The sequence below is a fragment of the Glycine max genome, chromosome 16 (genome assembly GCF_000004515.6).
Source record: "Glycine max cultivar Williams 82 chromosome 16, Glycine_max_v4.0, whole genome shotgun sequence".
Taxonomy (NCBI): domain Eukaryota; kingdom Viridiplantae; phylum Streptophyta; class Magnoliopsida; order Fabales; family Fabaceae; genus Glycine; species Glycine max.
In genome coordinates this window covers 1,508,088-1,530,054 of record NC_038252.2, presented here as the reverse complement: position 1 = coordinate 1,530,054, position 21,967 = coordinate 1,508,088, and the positions used below count along the sequence as shown (strand labels likewise).

Genomic DNA, 21,967 nt, shown 5'->3' with positions numbered 1-21,967 from the left:
TTTACTATGATTTTTTTAAATGATAAGATCGACACTCACATTTAAGATTAATTGGGGAACCAATTTAGGTATAAAAAAAAAATTCTATATCAATTTTTTCATTCAACTAATCTTTTTTTTTTTCTAGACCTATTTTTTAGTAACTACTTTTGTTTGTTTTTTCTGAGATTTATCAGCGAGCCAATGTTCCATTTCAAGACTAGTTCCTTTAGCCATATAGAGATTAGATTTTGTCAAATCCAACAAAATTTTCTCCATATTCATGCATTATTAGAAATTTAATTTCTAATAATATGCTTAAAGAATCCAATTATTTATCAACTTATCAATTGTGTTAAAAATATATTTTTTTTTAACTATCATGGTTAGGACCTTTGACTTTTCCATGAATCTTAAAGTATTATTACAAATTTCAGATCTTTGGATTAACTATAAAACTATCTCAATTTTAAATTTAATCATATTTAAAGTTTATTTTCCTGTTTAAAAGTGTATTATATAGAGCTCAATCATCCAAGTCTTCCCTGGCAATCTTAACGGATATTATTATCTGAGTTATGTCTATTAAATTGTGTTAGAAAAAATTGATATTAACTAATGTAAAATATTCAATATCAATATTACAAAAATATCCACACATTACATCAATTTTTAGACAATTGATATAGACATTGAATGTGAAAAATATATTTTAAACTAGTGACGTATTCGCCGTGTGTGTGTTTTTAATTCAAATCTTTAGGACAAGTTATTATTCATTTGTTATTTGTGATTTTATGTTGTGCCAAAAAATATTCCACTATCAGGCTTTATTAAGTTGTGGAGGATAAAAATATTCTTTTGTCATTAAACAGATGAAAAAAAAAGAGCGAAACAAAGTTATAATTGTGTATTCAACTGAAAAAAGTAAAAAATATAATTATATTAAATAACTGTTACATCTTTTTAATATAAAATAACTGTGACTAAGCGGTAAAAAAGATAAAAGGATTGTTTGAAAGCTTTCTCCTGTGTTTCATTTTCTCTTATTTTAGAAGAAAAACCTTTTATGTAAATTCTACTATATTTATTTTTCCTTTCTTTTTTTTTCCAGCCAAAATAAAATGTTCATTTTTTTTCTACATCAGCTTTAATTTGCTCTTTTAAATTTTTACCTGTCAAAATGATGTATGAATATTCTTTAGGACTTTTCTTCCTAGGGGATCTGGTTAATTATTTTATAAAGGAATTTTTTTCCTAAATTTAATATATAAACACAATACATGTATATATTTAAAATTTGTTTGTTGTACCAAAAAAAAATATTTGTATTATTTTTAAAATAAAATAAAACTACACTTTTAATTATTTTCCTAAGACAAAATATATAAAACAGTAAAACATGGCATGATGATAAGGATAATTAACCCATATAAGAAAAATGTTCAAAGTAGAAAACAAAAGCACTGCAAGAACCGTACAGGTTCGCACCTGATAACAGTGTAACTCACATTCTCACTCACTAAAAACGCACACGTGTCCACCGCACGCACGAATGGAACACCCACCAATAAACCCCCAAAGAATTGCCACGTGTCGGTGACCGGAAAGTGAGTGGCCACGCTGGGCGAATATCCCACCACTAAGCCCAAATGGCCCACTCGTTGCGCAACTGGGTGACCGGGTACAGCCGGTCGACCTCGCCACGTCACCTGCGGGCCCCCACCGTCACAAGCTGGCGACGCTTTTACGGACCTAAAACCTCAGCCATGATGAAGTTTGTGGATGAGATTCGAGGAGGAAAAAAAAAGATTAAAAGCTTAAAGCCTCATCCCAAAAAAATAAATAAAAAAAGAAAGTGATAAAAAAAAAATAGGAAAAGTGCAAAGGTAAGCATCAGCACCAATAGCCAGTAAATTTGCGCCACTTGTCGCGATCGTACACGCCAAAGCTTCTCCGTCTCAAAAATAAAAAATAACGAGTCGTTAATTTCCGAAACAAAAAAAATATAAATCCACACGAAATTGTAGTGGCTGAGATTGCTCCTCGCGCTTAAACACTTTCGGGCGAGTGTGTGTGTAGCAGTTTCTGGTTCTGTTTTTGGTTTCGTTTCAGCAAAACCTCTCTTCTTCTTCTGATTGATTCCACCTCGCGATTTTTCGATTTTCGTTTGTTTTCTTCTTTTTCGGTTTCTGATCTGAACTCGATTCGATTCGCTATTGCCGGAAAATGAGTCCTCCGGCAAGTGTCCGGTGATGATCGCTCCCTCGAGAGGTTGTTGAGGTTATCGTTGTTGTTCTTCGAAGTCATGGTTTCGATCTGAGGTATTCGTTTTCCTTTTTATATTTTTTAGTTTAATTTAATTTGTTCTGTTTGGTTTCCGAGAAAATTGAAGCGAACTGCGAACGGATTTACCTCATCTGGATTTGGATGTAACAGGTGCTGTCAGTGCTCACAGCGCGACGCTGTTGAGTTGAAATTTCGCTGGTTTTGAGTTGCTTTGTGACTAATTTTTTTTCTCGGCAACCAAACAGGAGGATTCAAAATTTGCACTGATTAATTAGTAAAGTATATTTGTGAAAGTGAAGATAGAAATGGTTGTTGTTGTTGAATTTGTGATGTGATTTTTCTTGTTTCTGTACTAATTGTAGTTTCTCTCTCTCTTTTTTCGCGTTTGAAAGGTTTTGGCGCTCTCGAGTTCGTTTTGGTGAGGATTCTGATTAAGGAAAATTTTCTTTTATTCATTCGGAGGAGAAGCGTCTCAAACTCTCTCTCTTTCTCCCTCGGTTGTTTATTTTTGAAATTTTATTTTCCTTTTTCTTCTATGTAGTACTGTTTTACGTGTGACATGTGAATTGGAATGCTTATTCCAGCTTATACAAAACAGAGACGGATCTCTTCCTATTGTTCTCGCTTTGTTTCTTTTGCAGTAGCATCATCATCATCACCATACCTTGTTCAGATTCTGCTCACTTTCACCACAACGGCTTTACTATTTACCGCGTTTCGTTTTCGTGTCACCGCAAATAATGAAAGGAGGTGTTCCCTGTATCCACTCCTCGTCAGGGAAGATCTGAAGCAGTGCTAGCTGCTCACGTCCTGTAATGGACGCATACTCCTCCGGCGAAGAAGTGGTTGTTAAGGTTAGAGTTATTGTGATATATATGGGGAAGTTTCTCACTTTCTCGTGAAAGTGAGTTAGTAAAGTTTTGGTACTGTTGTCTGATGAGTGGTTAAGTGGCTTTTTGCAGACTAGAAAACCATATACAATCACTAAGCAAAGGGAACGATGGACAGAGGAGGAGCATAATAGGTTTCTAGAAGCTTTGAAACTACACGGGCGAGCATGGCAGCGCATAGAAGGTGATAGTGTGTTGTACTTGAAGATTATCTCTTGTTCTTCCTATATAAAGATTGGTGTAATATTCTAGTAGAAAATGGCATGAACTGATCTTCATATTTGATTTATTCTTGCTTTTTTTTTTTGGTTCGTTAATTTATAGTTGATTTGATCTGTCCTTTTTTTTATTCCATGGCTCGACCCCCCTTCTTGGTGTTTCACTTCTGCTGTACAGAGCATATAGGAACAAAGACTGCCGTGCAAATAAGGAGTCATGCACAGAAGTTCTTTACAAAGGTCAATGGGTACCTTCTCACCTTGGTTTATATGTTTAAAATTTCCTTCCTTTTGTTTTTAACTTATGCTTTAAAAGACTTGCTGTCGATTTATGTATCAGTTCCGTATCTCTTTTGATTCACTTTGATGAATAAAAATCCCTTCTAACTGCTCAAAATAGTTCTGTATCTTTTTTTTTTTTTGGGTACAGTAAATAGTTCTGTATCTGATCTGGTTGATTTCAACTATATCATGATATCAATTTAAAAATATAAAAAAATCCTAACTAAATTAACAACTTCCATGGTGATATTCAAATGTCATGTAAAGTATAGTACTTCTTCAGTATCAGAACCCAAAATAATTTTGTTGATAAAATTGTGAACACGAGTCAAGGGACTTGTGAGTTGACTTTATATAAGGGATTGCAAAATTAAAGTAATTATTGAAGGGAATGAAAATCCAATAAACTTACCACTAAAAAATGGAGATAAATTTATTGAGATAATGATAATGATATTGGTTTGTAAAATTAGCATTATTTAAATAGTGAATATTATCCTTTTATTTTAAGAGTATTATCTTTAAAATGATTTTTTTTTTCTTATCCTTTTCTCAGCCTCATTTCTTATCCTCAAATTGAATAGAACCCCCACTCCTAAATGCTAAATTGACACTAGAACTTCTGTAGAGTTTGGACTAATTTGAACAAAGAAATCCACAGTAGTCATGATCATAGTCATGATCAAACTGATTGGCTTGATCTTGCAATCCCAAATAGACACTACGCAGAAGCATGCTTTAACTTGCACCAATAAAGTAATATTATATAACTCTAGCTTCATACCTAATCAACAAATGGTTCATCTTTGGCATAGTATCAGTGAAAAGCGGTAGCACTTTGGCAAGGCAATCATTTTCTCCTTTTGTTGCTGATTTCGATAATACAAAAATTTGCAATGCTACTCTGGGGGTTCTAGCAACAATGGGTTTTATTTGTCATAATGATATAGTATAGGTGTTCTATATGTTAGGTAGTGCCTTGGGTTGGGCTTTTTTTGATTGAGCCAACTTGGAGTTAAAAAAGGAAGGTGCTAGTGTGGACATGTTATGCATTTGACATATTTGGGAGGAGAGGGTTTTAAAATTTGCCTCTTCCTTGCCTAATGAGGTGCAACACCTAACGTTTGATTATAAAAGAAATTGGTCTTGATGTTTGAGCAATGTTGTATGTAAGGAAAAGTTGAAACTCACCATTTGTGGTGTTGTGTGAGGTTGGAAAAAATTCTGTGTTTCTAGTGCTTTGTTTTAATGAGATTTTTTTTTCTGAGATTATGTGTGTTAGAGATGTTATATAAAACCATTAATGTGTCCGTATAAGTTTTTTGAGATAGTTTGTTCATGACATAGCATCAAAGCTTCTATGACCATGTGGTCTAGAGTTTCATTCTTGTTGGCCATCATTCTTCTAAATTGTGTATAGCCTTTGGCAACTAGACGTGCCTTAAGTGATAAGTCACAACTTGACTGTCAAGGCCAAGTTTCACAGTAAAAATATCGCGACGAATCAACAATAGACTTGCCTAGTGGGAGAAGAATGAGGTCCATTTGAAGGGGACACATTTCATCAAGCATAGCTTGTTGTCATCCAAGATAAGATAAGGCATCACCTAAAGTTTTAGGCCTAAAAACAGAAGACAAAGAAGAAATGCAAGTGTAGTACAAGAAAAATAACGATAACTTAAAGAAGTGACAATTTGGAGAAAGATTACAAGTTCAACATATACCTTTACGAAGTGCAATGGGAAAATCAAGTTCTTGAGGAAATGTCTGAGGTTACATGATGATTGGTTTTGGAGGAGAGTTGTTCCCATCACTAGTTGCTAGTGTCTTTAGGGAAAATGATGACTTTGAAGGGGGAAAGGTAATGGGGACATACATTAGGGGAGGTAGTGGTATAGTTGTGGAGTCTGAGTTAGGTGTGGATGGTGAAGACACACAAATGTAACATCATTTGAGACTAAATAATGATGAATAAGCCGAGAGCAACATACTAACATTAATAACTTTGAGACTGAGTGCATCCTAGGAAATTGAAATTGAGGCCCTAAAAATTGTAGGGCCAAACTAGGCTCTTAAAATTGAGGTCCTAAAAATTTTAGGGCCAAACTACTGGGCCTATTTTTGCCCAATATTTTCTTAGTTTTTCCTTTTATATTTATATAAATATATATTTAGATAAAAAAACAAAAGGGGCCAATTTGGCCCAGTTTGATGGTCGGGCCAAAAAATGCAGTCTACAAGAAATTCAGCTCAATTTGTATTTCATACCTTGGCCTGCTATGCTGGGTGGTCAAATTTGGCACCTCTACGTTGGAAGCCATAAAGCTTTGGAATTGTTGAGATAGATATTCATGGGTAGTATCACTTTGTAGGGTGTGAATGAGAACACCAAATTGTTTTTTATTTCTTGATAAAATGATGTAAAGATTCAAAACAACTCAGATCGATTTACCATTAAAAATAGCCAAGTCTGTCAAGAATAATCTTCTATAAAGGTGACAAAATATCTTGACTCTAAAGTAGGCATGCCATGACATAAGCCCCATACATCAGAGTGAACCAAAACAAAAGGAAACCTATCTCTACAAATGACACAATAAGGAAAAGAACTTTGAACATGTTTTCCAAATTGACAAGACTCACAAGACAAGGTTGGTAACTTGGACAGACTTGACACCATTTGTTTTTGCTTGTAAGACTAGGATGACCCAATTTATAATGGATGAGAATAGGAGAATATGCAACCAAACTAGAATGTAGTTAAGTCCCCATGACTCACGTATGGCCCAAACTCTAATCCTGCAAGAAAACAAAATATTTAGTGAATCAAACCACATAATCAAGAGAACGAGCAAAGGCGACTACTGGATAATAGATTAATCGAAAACTTGAGGACATGGAAGACATTGTCAATTGAGAGAGAAGGAAAGGGGTGGACAATAGTAAGCAACTCTGTTTAATTTTCGCCTTCCAAAAAAAAAAAAAAAACTCTGTTTAATTTTCAGTACTGTTGATTACATCACAGTTTTGCTGTTTAGAAAGCAATGTGTAACAGATAAAACTTTATGCCTACTATGAGGGGGATGACTAGAACTATATTTGTTTGATGAAGTTTGAGTGAGTTATTCAAGTGTGAAGATGTGAGGTTCAGATCTTTTCTTTCTACAAATGCAGATAGTGGTGTGTGGTGGTTTTCTTTTTCTGGAGCCCACTGTATTATGCTTATGCCTTTCATAGGGAGAAAATTAATGGGTCAGTCACAATGCCATATTAGGTTTCATGAGAAGCATGATAATTTGAAGGCACCTGCTTCTATTATTTGGTGGTGAGAGAACAAGCAATTTCTATATGAAGAGTTGAAAACACAAAGAGAATGTATGTAGAAGCATTGAACTTTATTGAATTTATCAGGCATTTTAAGTGGTGGAAGAACCAAATTCAATATTGTGATGGAGGATTTGTGGTAGAGCTTAGAAGGGCTATCTAGCATTGTTTTGCTTTGATTCATCGTATACATAAAACTACTGTTTCAGTTATTCAATGCCCTTGATAATTTATTTCATGCTTTCCTTCGGTGATCTTTTTTTCTTTACCTGGATACAAGTACTATTTGTGAAGATAAAATTCCTCTGTTTTTGGTAAGCTTTTTTTCTTTCTTCCTAATTTAATTATCATTTGTTTCTGAAACAATTTTTACTAGAGTATATACTTGTATAACTGTTAAAACAGTTTTGTAAGGGCTGTTAGCTTTTGCTAACAGCACCTCCCTAACAATTTTGTATAACTGTTGAAACAGTTTTGTAAGGGCTGTTAGCTTTTGCTAACTGCACCTCCCTAACAATTTTGTACTCAGTACTCTGTTCAGAGGTCTATAAATACCTTTCTGTAACTACCTCTGTAACTAACTTTTGAGATATTCAATAATATCTGTTTTCTGTCTTTTCTCTCTCAATCTATCGAATATGGTATCTAGAGCCAATTTTTCGACGCGTTCTTCCCTTCGCAAGTTCTAGATCCTTTTGTCTATGGCTTCCGCATCTCCGAGTTTCGTTTCTCAATCATTTCCTAATTCCATCGCCGAGAAGCTCGATGATTTGAACTATCTCCATTGGCGACAACATGTTGAGCATGTCATCAAATAGCATAAATTGCAGTGTTTTGTTGTGAATCCGGTGGTTCCACCGCGTTATCTCACTGAAGACGATCACATAGCTGATCGTGTCAATCCTGAGTATGAGGCATGGGAAGTTCAGGACCAAACACTCCTTGTTTTTCAAACCTTTAAGTCCATGGTTGAATTACAACTTAATACTAAAATTAAAAGTTTCCAAGGGGGGAGGTGAGTACAAAACCTTTTCTGCTCTCCTAGCCTCTCATGGCTTCTCTCACAGATTCATTTGTCCCAACACTCATCACCAAAATGGTGTGGTTGAAAGAAAACATAGACATATTGTTGGCTTGGGTCTTACTTTATTACATCATGAATCTTACCCATACAATTTTGGGATTATGCTTTTACCCCAGCTGTCTATTTAATTAATAGACTTCCCATTGCTTCCCTCAACTTTGCTATTCCTTATGTCACTCTGTTCCGCAAAGATCCTGATTTTCAGTTTCTTAAAAACCTTTGGTTGTGCATGTTTTCCATTATTGAGGCCTTATCATACACACAAGCTTGGCTTTCGTTCTCAAGAGTGTCTGTTTTTAGGGTATTCGTCTTCTCACAAAGGTTATAAGTGTCTGTCTTCAACTGGCAGAATCTACATTTGTAAAGATGTCTTGTTTAATGAACTAAGGTTTCCATACTCTGACTTATTTCCCTCTTCTCCTAACTCAGTAAAGAATCTTGATTCCTATTTCAGCCTTTGTCCTAATTGGTCTCCACCATCTGTGAGTCTTACTCCCCAACCATCCTAATTGTCTACTTCCCACTCCTCTCCTGCACCTTGCATTCCCCTGATTTTTCTCCTATTCCAGTCAACCCTCCCTACAGTCTCCCATTTTGTTTCTCAACAATCTTGACCCTCTGAGTCCACTTCTTTGCATCCTCAAACATCAGAGTCCACCACCCTTAGTTTACCATCTTTTGTGTCTGTTTCTGCTGTTAACTCTACCCTAGTTAACACTCATCCTATGCAAACAAGGTCCAAGTCTGGGATTCACAATCCTAGACTTCATCCTTCATTATTTCTTGTTCATTCCTAGCCTAAAACTGTCAAACAGGCCCTTGAGAATCCAGATTGGTTTGCTGCCATGCAACAAGAGTATGATGCTCTTCTGAAAAACAGAACTTGGGACTTGGTTTCATTACCTTCCAACAGACAAGCTATTGGATGTAAGTGAAATTTTAGAGTTAAGGAAAATGCTGATGGCTCTATTAACAAATTTAAAGCAAGGCTGGTAGCTAAGGGTTTCCATCAAGTCTATGGTTCCGATTTCCATGAGAACTTTTCCCGTGGTAAAGCCTATCACAATTCATACTATTCTCACCCTTGCACTCTCACATGGTTGGGAGCTGTTTCAGCTGGATATAAACAATGCCTTTTTAAATGGAGTTCTTAAAGAATCAATGTTTATGACACAGCCTCCTGACTTTGAAGTTGGGGATAGGTTTCTTGTTTGCAAACTTAACAAGGCTCTCTATGGCTTAAAACAAGCCCCAAGGCAGTGGTTTGATAGGTTAAAGTCTACTCTTCTTCAGTTTGGTTTTGTGGGCAGCAAATGTGATTCTTCCCTGTTTATCTACAAGCATCAGACTCACACTGTCTATCTTCTAGTTTATGTGGATGATATTATCATCACAGGTAGTTCTACCTCTCTCATTCAGCAGCTAACTACTAAACTCCACATCGCTTTCTCTCTTAAGCAACTTGGTCATTTGGATTATTTCTTGGGCCTAGAGATCAAGTATCTGCCTAATAATAACTCTATAGTGATGACTCAGAACAAATATGTGATTTACTTCACAAAACTCACATGGCAGAAGCCCATTCTATTTCCTCTCCCATGGTTTCTAATTGCAAGTTATCCAAGTAAGGTGCTGATTTATTTCAAGATCCAACTCTATACAGATCAGTGGTGGGTGCACTACAGTATGCTACTTTAACTAGACCTGAAATCAGCTTTGCTGTCAATAAAGTCTGTCAGTTTATGGCTAGGCCTCTTGAATCTCATTGGGCAGTATTTAAAAGGATTTTGAGGCATCTCAAAGGTACCTTGTCTCATGGGTTACTTCTTTAGCCTGCTTCTCTTGCCAAGCCCTTGGCTCTTCGTGCGTTTTGTGATGCTAATTAGGCATCTAACGTTGATGACAGGCATTCCACCTCAGGAGCAGCCATCTTTCTTGGTCCAAATCTGATATCTTGGTGGTCTCGCAAACAGAAGGTCACTGCACGGTCCAACACTGAAGCTGAGTACCATAGTTTGGCTCAAACCCTGCTGAGTTGACATGGATTCATGCCTTACTAACAGAGTTGCAAGTCCCTTTTACCACTCCTGTTCTTTACTGTGATAATCAGGTGCTGTGTCAATTGCTCATATTCCTGTGTTTCATAGTCGCACTAAACATACGTAGATTGATGCCTCTTTCGTTAGGGAAAAGGTTCTGGCCAAGCAGCTTTTTATCTTTCATATTCCAACTCTGAATCAGTGGGCTGACGTGCTGACCAAGCCTCTGAAAACTCAATGTGAAGAGTTTTTCCTCCGAAAACTCTTCCCCTTGAGTTTGAGGGGGGGGGGGGGGGGGGTATTAGAGTATATACTTGTATAACTGTTAAAACAGTTTTGTAAGGGCTGTTAGCTTTTGCTAACAGAACCTCCCTAAAACTCAAGGGCTGTTAAAACAATTTTGTACTCAGTACTCAGTTCAGAGGTCTAATACCTCTTTGTAACTAACTTTTGAGATATTCAATAATATCTGTTTTCTCTCTCAATCTATCGAATAATTTAAAATGTGTTTATTTCCAAAGAATTAATGCAATATTTCCTTCTATGTACTCAATTGAAATGTTCCCAACTTTCTGTCTTTGTGTTCTAGGAATGCTTAGCTGTCAAGATGGCTATTTTACGTGATCCCTTTAATTAAATGTTATGTGTTTGTTATTTATTATGGGAAAATAATATGAAACTTTTAACACAAAAGTTGATTACTTTAACAACAACAACAACGTTGCTTTTTATTTATATCCCTTCCAAGTTGACTTTCTGACAATTGAAAATAACGAGGTGTGAATTTATTATGTTTGCTAAATTAGCTGAGGGAAGTTACACGATTGTTTGATTCATCATAACAAGAGTGCAGTACCTATTTTGGGAACTTGGGAGTTTCAAGACCTAGTAAATTGTTTGATACTGGAAGATAACTATCAATCTATCATTTGATGTGTTGATACTGGAGTTGAATTTTTAATGATGGATCATGGGAGTAACAGCTAGGTAGATTAGAACAATTATTGTGTTCAAAATTAAGAAGGATTCTTCAAGAAGGACTAGATGATTTTGAGGACTTTAGTGTTGTTAGGTTATAAGTTATGATTATTGATTTCTATATAAAGAAAAGTTGGTCCTTCAAACCCAAAAGGGTGGATGGAATTCCAGCGCTAGGATGCTGGCATGCATTGCCACACAGATGATGTGTTTGGTTTAGAGGACGAAAATAGAGGAGAATTTTTTTAATTAAAGTAGAGTGTAAAAGGTGTGGGTCCAACATGGGACCCACAAAATTTGTCTCCTATTTCTGTCCTCCCTCCCTTAACCAAACACAGCCAGAAAGACCAATCTACCTTTATATTAATGATCTCAACCTTAGTGTTAAGTGAACCGGTTTATTGGAATATTAACATTGGTCATGCTAATTTCTAGAAGAGCTTAATGTCTATTTGAGTACTGAAAGTTAAACAGAGGTGCTAATTATTAGTTAAAAGATGGACAGTGAACGTGCAAATGCTCTATCTTTCTCCCTCTCTCCCTTGGAAAAGAATTTGCATATTTCAATGATGGGGGGCTGGTGTAATCAATTTGATTATCATGGTCAAACCAGCACCCCGCCCCCCCCCCCCCCCCCCCCCCCCCCTTTATTTGACTGTGCTAGGATTCATTTATCCTGCATAGAATCAAACTTCTTGTCAAATCTATGATTAGTAGCAGCAAAAATGTTCACCCATCCAACTCCAAATGAGTGTAGGGGCCTGGGATAACAGTTCAAAAGTACCCCTATAGCCACAAATACAACTATTCACAGCTGATCTTACATGGAATTCAAATAGAGCCTAGTAGAAACTTTCAGATGAGCTCAAACCCGAGAAATAAAAGCAGAAGCTTACTTAATTTGACTGGGATTACTTGTGGGGTCCAAGAATGAACAAAACCAAGCTTTGACATCAAGTTTAACTTGACCATTATACAGCTCACAGGAAATGTTATCGTCTTATGTTATGGATAATGTTCTCCGACTAATATGGAACTTTCCTGATTATGCAGAAGTGAGAAATTGAAAAAGAGGAATTTACACCCTGAAAAAAAATGATGTGACAACATTTTTTTTTATTAATGGAATACATTTTTTATTTACTATTTAAAAAAGGGAAGAGCAATTGAAGCCAAAGAATGAGTATTTTAATGGCCTGATAATAGGTCTTGTTAGTTGTTACTAATGCTACACTCTACTGGGCTCAATGAAAGTTTGTTAAATTTTTAGAATTAAAAATAAATAAATGATTATTATCACTAATCTGGAATCTATAAATTGCTTCCAAACAGAGAAACTTCTTGAAATGCCTTTTGTATATTTCTGTGAACAGGAATGGCCGAAAGAATCAATCCAAGGCTTAAACATAATTTGATAGAACATTACTTTCACATATAAAGTTGCTAACCTCTTGCAGTGACAGTGGATCACCACAGAAACAAGAGTAATCAGTGGTGACTTCTGCAAATTTTTGGGAACTGCTACCATCAATGTAGTTTCATAGAACTGTGTTTTCGTAATGACAATAGCTTCCTACATCTTTGGAGTCTACTACGAATCAGTGATGTTGATATACATCTTTTTATTTGAAAGACAACCAGTTTCCAGCTCACCAAATCCAAATGCATCTTGATTACATCCACGGCTAATTTTTCCCCAACTTGATTGAAAAATATTTCTGGATCTTTTCTTTTCTAAGATTTCTTGCTTGAATACACTGAAATGTCTGTTACACCTATTTTTATTTTCGAAAAAGTATTTTGGAAATTCTGCATTAGGAACAAACGTGCTACTACTCCAGTAAGTGCTTTTAATGGTTTTTGTGAAACTTCACTTGCTGATAATACCATTTGGAATTTTACTTCCAGCTGGAGAAAGAGGCCCTTGTAAAGGGTGTTCCAATTGGACAGGCTCTTGATATAGACATTCCCCCTCCACGGCCCAAAAGAAAGCCAAACAATCCTTATCCTCGGAAGACCAGGATTGGTACCACATCATTACATAGTGGAGCAAAGGATGGAAAACTCAATTTAGTTGAATCTTCACATGTTAATCAAGCACTGGACTTGAAAAAAGAACCACTTCCAGAGGTTAATATTTTTTTTTTATATTTTACTTCACACAAATTCTTTTTAAGTTTCTCTCAGTGAAATAATTCAGCTTGTTCCTTATTTATTAGAAACATGATTTAGACGAAGGGCTAACAACTGTAAAAGAAAATAAGGATGAGAACCACGCAAAAGTATTTACTCTTCTCCAGGAGGTACCCTGTTCCTCTGTATCTTCAGCAAATGAGAGTTCAATAACAATGTCTGTGCCACTGGGAAATCCATGTGCCTTCAAGGAGATTACACCTTCCGTGAAAGAGGTAATAGCACGAGATGAAAAAACTGAATCTTTTGTCACTGTTGAACCTGAAAATGGGAAGTTGGAGATCAATGATGGAAAACAGACTAATGGCACTAGTAAAGACTCCAGGTTAGAGGATTCTGATGCTTTACATATGAAATTGGTTCAAAATGAGAAACCAGATGGTCTTGATTGTGAATTAACAATAGATGGGATGCAAGGCAATCAGAATTACCCTAGGCATGTTACTGTGCACGTTGTTGATGGGAACCTTGGAACAAATACTCAAAATCCATCACAAGATATGTTGTTTCGAGATTCCATGTTTCAGCCAATAGGAGGGGTTAACGGGCAACGAAATGTTTTTACCAATACAGCTCCATCGAACACAAGTGAAAGTCAAAATAACACTGCACGATCTTCTGTTCATCAATCATTTCTTCCTTATCCTCCCTTCACACAACACAACCAAGACGATTACCAATCATTTCTTCACATGTCTTCAACATTTTCAAATCTTATTGTCTCTACCTTGATGCAAAACCCAGCAGCTCATGCTGCTGCAAGTTTCGCTGCTACATTTTGGCCGTATGCAAATCCAGAAACTTCAGCAAATTCTCCTAGGTGCTCCCAAGGAGGTTTTACAAATAGACAAATTGGTTCCCCTCCAAGCGTTGCAGCTATTGCAGCTGCTACTGTAGCAGCTGCAACTGCATGGTGGGCAGCTCATGGATTGCTTCCTTTGTGTGCTCCTCTTCATACTTCTTTTGCCTGTCCTGCATCAGTGACTACAGTTCCATCAATGAATACCGGTGAAGCACCGGCTCTGAAGGCAGAGCAAGAAAAAACTACTCTACAAAATCCTCCTCTTCAAGATCAGATGCTGGATCCAGAATACTCGGAAGCTCAACAAGCTCAACATTCAGCTTCAAAGTCACCAGCTGCCATTTTATCAGATTCTGAGAGTGGAGATGCCAAGTTAAATACTTCATCAAAGGTTACTGATCATGAGACGAACAAAACAATTTCTGAGCACCTTGATTCCAACAAAACAAAGGGAAGAAAACCGGTTGACCGTTCCTCATGTGGTTCCAACACGGCCTCTAGCAGCGATGTGGAAACTGATGCACTAGAGAAGGGTGAGAAAGGGAAGGAAGAGCCTGAAATACCTGATGCTAACCAATTAGCCATTGAGTTTAGTAATCGTCGTAGAAGCGTTAGCAACCTTACTGATTCTTGGAAAGAGGTTTCTGAAGAGGTATCCCAGTTACTACTTGTAATGAAATTTTTATACAATTCTTGCATGTATTGCTTCTCTTCTCATGTTACTTATTTTCAGGGGAGACTGGCCTTTCAGGCTCTGTTCTCCAGAGAGGTGTTGCCTCAAAGCTTTTCACCTCCTCATGCTTTGAAGAATACGGATCATCAAATGGACAACGCCAATGATAACAAGCAAAACATAGATGACAAAGATGAAGATCTTGACGGCAGCAAGAAATGCAGTTCTAATTATGAAGCGATGCAGAAAAACCTGCTATTTGTAGAAAATAACGAGGGACTGTTAACCATAGGGCTTGGACAAGGAAAGCTTAAGACTCATCGAACAGGTTTTAAACCCTACAAAAGATGTTCCATGGAGGCCAAGGAAAATAGGGTTGGAGCAAGCAGCAATCAAGGTGAAGAGCAAGGTTGTAAGAGAATACGTTTGGAAGGGGAGACTTCGACTTGAGGTTCGATATATGCAGTAACATAAAGGCAACCTTTGGTTTTTGCATATCATTTCTTTATCCCTCCAACGGTGTACCTATATTGTATGTTTATTTCTAATTCTGCAGCTCACGAAACTTGTCGTGTAGATGTGTGTACCGTATTAAATTACTGTGTACGCTCTTTTACTATCTTTGTATGATGTTAATGCTGTTTAAAACTCCGCTAAATAGACTTAGATAAGAAACATTAAGTATTGTTTGAGCCATGAACATCAAGTAATTTATGATCCTTCATTCAGCCACTTTCCACGTTTTACATATGAACTATTTTTTCTTTTACAAACTCTACCCAGATTGAACCAATTTTTCAGACTGCAGGATGTGCTTGCATGTTGATGTGGTGGATGCATTACAATGTGACGGAAGTGATTTCTTTTTCACTAGGCTTTGAAGTTTGTCGGCTTCCTTGATGATGTTAATAAATTCTCAATCCTAAATTTCTTGTATACGATGACTTTTATTAATTTTCCATGTTTATAAATGCAGTTTGCAATAGTTGTTTTTCATCAAATCCTATTTTGAAATGAAAATCAATGATAAATATTGAAATAATTTTAAATTGCTTGTGGTTACTAAAGCAATGTTTGGTTTAAAGTTACAAAGTATGTTTTGTGAATAACAATGTAAAATTGCATGTTTCAATGCATAAAATGAGAAAGAAAATTGTTACTTTGAAGTAAAAGTACTTGAGTTTTTCCAACTTCAATCCAAACATGCACTAAGCCTGTTTGTATTTCCACTAGGTAGGCTTTTTGTCTTGGGAAAAAAATTTTCCTTTTACTTTCTGTACTTTGAGAAGCCTAACGTAGTTAGGTTGTGGGCGTGAAACAATGACAGAGGCTCTAACTAGTTCTCTGCATTACAATACTGAAATCATGACAATTTTCATAAAAAAAAAATAAAAGCAGCAGTCATCCTAAATTTGAAAGTAATTAGATAGACATTTGTATTGCTTTATTATAGTAATGAAAGAATTTTCATTAAAAGATAACAGGCATCATCTTATATTTGAAATATTTTTCATAATTGTTTTAAAGCAATCAATTGATGACAGAGCCTTTTACTGCAACCCCTGGATAATTGAATATTCCTGCTGCATGCAAACAAGATTTGCAGGAAAATTTCCGAGGAAGTAAAATTTAAATCCATCTTTCCCCTTAGAAATTTCAATTCATTGATAATAGTGGTTTAAAAATTGTACAGGACTATAAGCTATACACTATTTACAAATTCCATGTCAAAGAATTAACATTCTATACATGAAATCATGCAGTAAAGGCAAAGTGGCCTTACAAGGCCATGATAGGTTATATATATCTATCTATATACAATATGGTATCTGTCAAAGGTTGCTTCTCGTCCGTACTCATCATAGGAAGTCAACATTCATGTCAGCAACAAATTGCTTCACCGATTCCAAAAGTGGTGATGCAAAGTCACTATAAAAACCAGTTATTTACTTTGATAAAAGTGTATGTGCTTTCTCTGAAGAGGACTCCGCTGAAGATTTTTTACGAGACTGCAAGCTGTGAATATATTGTAAGATTCGCTCCTTATTAGTGGATACAAGTGAAAATGGTGGGTTCAGTGGAAGGTTCTCTGCTTCTGTCACGATAAATGAAAGTAGAAGCATCGCTTTTGAGTAAGATGCAGCAGCCCTATCTCTGATCTCCATATATTCATCTACCTAGAAAAACGGTAAAAGAAATAAAAAGAAAAACCCACTCAGGCAAGTACTGATTAATTTATAATAATGGCCTTTTCATGTCTGTATGCTCTTGAGGAAGACTTATAATATAGAAGGTTGGTTAGAAAATTTAAAAGTTAACAATATTGGACTACTTACAGCACCACTTGTCCCAATTAAGAGAGCTTTTTGGAATATAATTTCCATTGCATCTGGCATCTCAGCTGCCCCTGCAATTGGTTTTTGGAGTACATAGTTAAGATAAATTCTTTAGAAAATGTGAAAGTATTAAGTTCAGAAACAAAAAACAAGTCCTACTATCCATATTTTGAACATGACATGATAGTTTCTCAGCACGATCAACTGCATCAATAAACTCATGTTTCGCCCACAAGGAGATAGATGAAGGATCACTAAAATTTATTTTCTGTTCTGTAGACTGTGGCAAGTCAACATCACTAGCAGATATGGATTCATTAGCCGAACTGCTTCCAGGCAACTCACTCTTTGTAATTGAGGCCATCCAAAAGCTACAAATTTCTAGAGTCTTTTTCCATATAGCTAAAACCACCAACTCAACTGCAAGCGACTCTAGATACAATCCTGTATTATACTGCACCGAATAAACATTAAAATTAAATTACAAAATGAGAAAGGAAAACAGTGAAAGTAAGATATTGCTGGCATAAGTGAGTATGTCACTTTTTTTTTATCATGGGAGAGGTTTGACACAACTTTCTGAAATTGACATTTGATGATATAGAAAATATGGAGACGATCAAGCAGTAGTATACAAGTAAGAACTAAGAAGTATACACCGACTATATTTTAGCCACCCACAGCACACAAAGAATCCAGTTGGGAAATTACAAATTAATTAGGTAAAAGAATTCATAGAATATAACATCCATGGCAGAGAAAAGAACAGAAAAAAAATACAATAATAATTTATTTTTTCATTTAAAATCTTAACATAATGACCTTAGGTTAACTGAATGGCACAACCTTACCTTTTCTTGTGAAAGTTCAGCAAGGATCCGCACATACTGATGCAACAGCTGTAATCTGTTTGAAGGGAGCAGTGAGGAAATTCCATTCTCTTTCCTTAAGGCAGCAAATTCACAGGAAGCCACACATGCCTCCTGTTTATTGCTTTTTAAATTTTCTAATACTTCAGTGGAGGAAAAGGGCAGATCCTTTGTTTGTTTTGCATGTCCAACCTCCATATTAGTCCTCTTAGAAGAAAACAGAGAAATCCTATGTGAGGAAATATTTTGCACAGATGCTTCAAAGTAGTCAGAGAAAGCTTCGAATGATGCGAAATGGGAATTGACAAAGACATAATCTTTCTCAATGGACTCCATTAAATGGGAAACTGAATAGAAAAACAAGACAACAGGTGAGAAACAATGCAAAAATGAGTACATGCTACACAGTATCCAGAGACAATTAAACCTAGGGGTTGGTTTGACAAATGAGCACCAGCATCAACAGCCTTCCCCAGCTTATCACTTGCAATAGTTGGAGTTGACCCTTTAGCACTCTTAGTACCAGCTGTAATCTTGCCATCCTTTCTTTGCAACAGCATGGTTTCATCAGCAGCTGAACTGACTACCACTGGATTATCTACAACATGATACTTAGAATGTGATTGAGAAATCTTCTCGGAGGCAGAGACACCTAATTGATGATCTGTCAATCTTTCTGATTGATGTAATTGAAACTGCTCAACATTCACGGTAGGCCTATAAATTATGAATTACGAGAGATCACAAAAAATAGCTACGGCATGGAAAGAAAATGCAACAGGGATACAGAAGAAAAAAAATAATGACCTAGGTTCCCGTAGGAAATTGTGATTGAAGAATGCCTTGAATGTTAACCTCTCATCTGCATATTACAGTCTAACTTTAGAGAAGTTCTCTACATGAGCTCTAACTGTTATTAAAAATATATGTATGATAATTTCAACCTCAGACTCATTCCCTTTACACATTCACAAAGCAGTACAGCAGAATAAACATGCACAAATGTCCTGTGAAATAAAGTTTCAATAAATACCTGGGTTTCGACGTAAAAGGTTTCTGCAAAGATCCAAGCAATCAGAATGTAGCACTTTTAATGCATCTGGCGGAAAGTGCAGTTCAGTAGATGCCAAAATATTTTGAAAAAGCTGCAACCAAAAAAGATGTTAAGGGAAAAGAAAGGTACATAACTATTTGCCAAAAAAATCAAAGATACATGATTATCATCTTCCCAATTTCAGAAAAAATAAGGATAAAAGAAAAAGAAAAACTTGTTTAGCCTCTTCAAAACCTGCAATTGACTATTTCCGTCAAATGGTGGCCTCCCAATCACTAGTTGATACAATATTGCCCCAACACTCCATAAATCAGCCTGCAACCATTATACAACTTTATACTTTTACAAAAGAAAACAGGAACAATGTCAGTAATTACAATTTGATCTCAGTTCTATCTTTTGTCACCTTGGCATCATACTTCTGGTTTTCAATTATCTCTGGAGCCATGTAATAGGGTGAACCACATAGCGTATCAGCCAATCCCTGGGGTGTGAGAGACCTAGTACAACAATACATCAGGAAAGTACCAAGTGCAAGAAATACACAAGTTTTTTTCTTCTGTCATCTTATTGTTTCAACCGGATTGAAGATAAAATTTACCAAATATGAGCCTACCATTTGAATATTTTTTATATAAAACAAAAAAGGAGATATTATATAGAGCCAAAAAATTAAGCATCTACAAGCAAAGGCGTTGTTTATAAGATAGCTAGTGTGACGTAAATCAATTTATTAATGATTACTTCTATCAATTGTATTACCCAATGAGCAAGAAATAACATCTCCACCAAAAAGTAAAAATAACAAGTAACAAGTCACTCCAGTTTATAACAGCAATATAGGGGAAAAAAGTGTTTGCATTATTTAACGTCTCAAGAAACCATCCTACCTTGCAAAACCAAAATCCCCTATTTTCATAACTGGTGTAGCTGCAGTAGTTGCCAACAGTAAATTCTGCATGTTTAGGGGGGAATCAAGGACATGATGAATGAATTACTATGTGTGCAATAATAACTAAAACAATTGAGTTAATTAGATCAATTTATAATTTATAACACAGTGCATACTGATGCCATCATTTCTAAACCAAGTGGTTCCACAAGTTTTGAGGGTTATCCAAACTTTTTAAAATATTAGTCTTATAACTAATTTATTCTTTCAGTAATCCCAGTAACTTAGCAATTTACAATCAAACATCAACCCCAAAACGAAAAAGAAAAAAAAAAGGAGTTGAAGGTAATTACTAAGTAGTCCTTCTACTTGTTTGTACATATATACAATGACCTGTATGTCTCTGCCAGTCATTTACTTCAATGTAGGCATGAAACAATGATAAATTGATCATTTTAAGCAAAAAATAAGGCAAAGCTTGTAGGTAAAGGGGAAAAAAAAGAGTTTTCAAACAAGCTAATGCAATCAATGAAAATACACCAAGACAAACGTATGAGTAAGTACCATGAAAAATTTATAACCTCACAAAATACACTCAGATACCTGTGGTTTTAAATCTCTATGGATGAGGTTCTTTTCTTGAAGCACCTGCAACCCGGCAGCTACAAGAACGGCCACATTATAAATAATAGAAATTTACACATTGCATACCAATTAGTGCAAGCAATTCAGAACACAAAACAACAGAGGATGAGAAAATACCATGTTTGAACAGGCAAAATTACCTAATTAACCATTCACAAAATACAAAAGAATCGAAGACACCTAATGTAATCAATAAACTTGAAATAATCCATAGCAACATACATTACAAAAGATTATTAAGCACCCCGAAAGATGGAAAATTAGGACGTAGGTTGTGAATTCAGTTAACTCTACAGAAAACAACAAATGATTGAAGTTCAATCACTGACCCAATTGCCTCATGAAATGGCGTGCAACCGGTTCAGAAACTTTGCCATGGCGATGAATGTAAGCAGCAAGGTCCCCACCAGCACAATACTCCAAAACAAGGTAAATCCTGTCATTGGTCTTAAACCACAACAACAATAACAACAAAATCATCACTTTTTTTTTTTTTAGTTTCCCACGAGTATCCTCCTTTAGAGACAATACTATCTAAGACACTATCAGATATTATATCCTGTCACTTAAACCACAACAACAAAGACACATTCGTTCTTCTTTCAAACCAAAAAAATCATTCTTTGTAAAAGTTTTTCACAAGTATCCTTGTTTTTGACAATCCTATTCGAGACACAGTTGGTACTAAATGCGAACACCTCTCCCAGCAGAAATTCAAACCTCCACCGGTACAAAATCATTACCTAACTAACTAACAAACTAAATTACCAACAAACCATACCTGAATTGCCTCGAAGAGTCGAATGATGTTGGGGTGATGAATGGTGCTAAGGATAGAAATTTCTTTGAGAAGATTTTCCCTCACTTTGGGGCTCAATTGTCTCTTATCAATCTCCTTAACCGCATACTCCAAACCCGAACTTCGATTCCTTGCACGCCACACCACCGCGAACGAACCCGAACCGATTCGAGGACCCACTATGTAATCTCCGATCACTCTGGGTCCTCCAAACTCCATCATCATCGTCGTCATCACCCAAAAAAACTACGTATTAAACAACAAAACCAACTATGGAGTCATACCCACGTCGAAATTCGCTCGAAAGATTCCAACTTTGAACTTTGGGTGTGGGGAAACGACGCTGCTGCGGAGAGTGGAGTGAGTGTGTGCCAAGAGTGGACGAATCAACGCTTTCTCTCTTTGTTATTTATGGCTCTCTCTCTCACCAACAAAAAACAACCTTTGCTTTATTTCTTTCTATCTTTTTCTGCTGTTAAGATGGTTCATTTGATTTGATTTCAGGTTTGGAATTTGCATTCCTTTGCTTGCTTCCTTGACCAATGATGTATTTATTTGATTTTATTTCTGTTTCTAGTTTTTAGATTTTTTTTTTTAGTTCTAGTTTTTAGATATGTTTCA

The 21,967-nt window shown here is 36.0% G+C and overlaps 2 protein-coding genes across 17 annotated transcripts; one reads left to right on the top strand and one right to left on the bottom strand.

The window, feature by feature from the left end:
- Window positions 1–1,771: 1,771 nt before the first annotated feature.
- Window positions 1,772–15,483, top strand: LCL1 (late elongated hypocotyl and circadian clock associated-1-like protein 1). 14 transcript variants are annotated; one of them, XM_014768405.2, is made up of 9 exons: window positions 1,852–2,303; window positions 2,419–2,547; window positions 2,661–2,686; window positions 2,810–3,122; window positions 3,231–3,342; window positions 3,555–3,616; window positions 12,992–13,213; window positions 13,303–14,730; window positions 14,812–15,479. In XM_014768405.2, exons 4-9 carry the CDS (start codon window positions 3,084–3,086, stop codon window positions 15,199–15,201), a joined length of 2,253 nt encoding a protein of 750 aa, XP_014623891.1. In that variant the 5' UTR covers window positions 1,852–2,303; window positions 2,419–2,547; window positions 2,661–2,686; window positions 2,810–3,083; the 3' UTR covers window positions 15,202–15,479. The 14 variants fall into 14 exon arrangements, with proteins under 14 accessions (XP_040866090.1, XP_014623891.1, XP_040866091.1 ...); XM_014768400.2 differs by having other exon boundaries at window positions 1,987–2,303; window positions 2,910–3,122; XM_014768402.2 differs by having other exon boundaries at window positions 2,001–2,303; window positions 2,419–2,542; window positions 2,910–3,122.
- Window positions 15,484–16,405: 922 nt separating this feature from the next.
- Window positions 16,406–21,967, bottom strand: LOC100782508 (serine/threonine-protein kinase ATG1a). 3 transcript variants are annotated; one of them, XM_006598802.4, is made up of 13 exons: window positions 21,329–21,967; window positions 20,877–20,964; window positions 20,506–20,564; window positions 19,901–19,965; window positions 19,417–19,510; window positions 19,245–19,325; window positions 18,990–19,101; window positions 18,764–18,818; window positions 18,384–18,673; window positions 17,939–18,303; window positions 17,247–17,541; window positions 17,088–17,158; window positions 16,406–16,928 (listed from the first exon to the last, which is right to left on the bottom strand). In XM_006598802.4, the coding sequence occupies exons 1-13, from the start codon at window positions 21,578–21,580 to the stop codon at window positions 16,698–16,700; spliced, it is 2,058 nt and encodes a 685-aa protein (XP_006598865.1). In that variant the 5' UTR covers window positions 21,581–21,967; the 3' UTR covers window positions 16,406–16,697. The 3 variants fall into 3 exon arrangements, with proteins under 3 accessions (XP_006598865.1, XP_003548392.2, XP_006598864.1); XM_003548344.5 differs by having other exon boundaries at window positions 18,411–18,673; window positions 20,877–20,994; window positions 21,329–21,966; XM_006598801.4 differs by having other exon boundaries at window positions 20,877–20,994; window positions 21,329–21,963.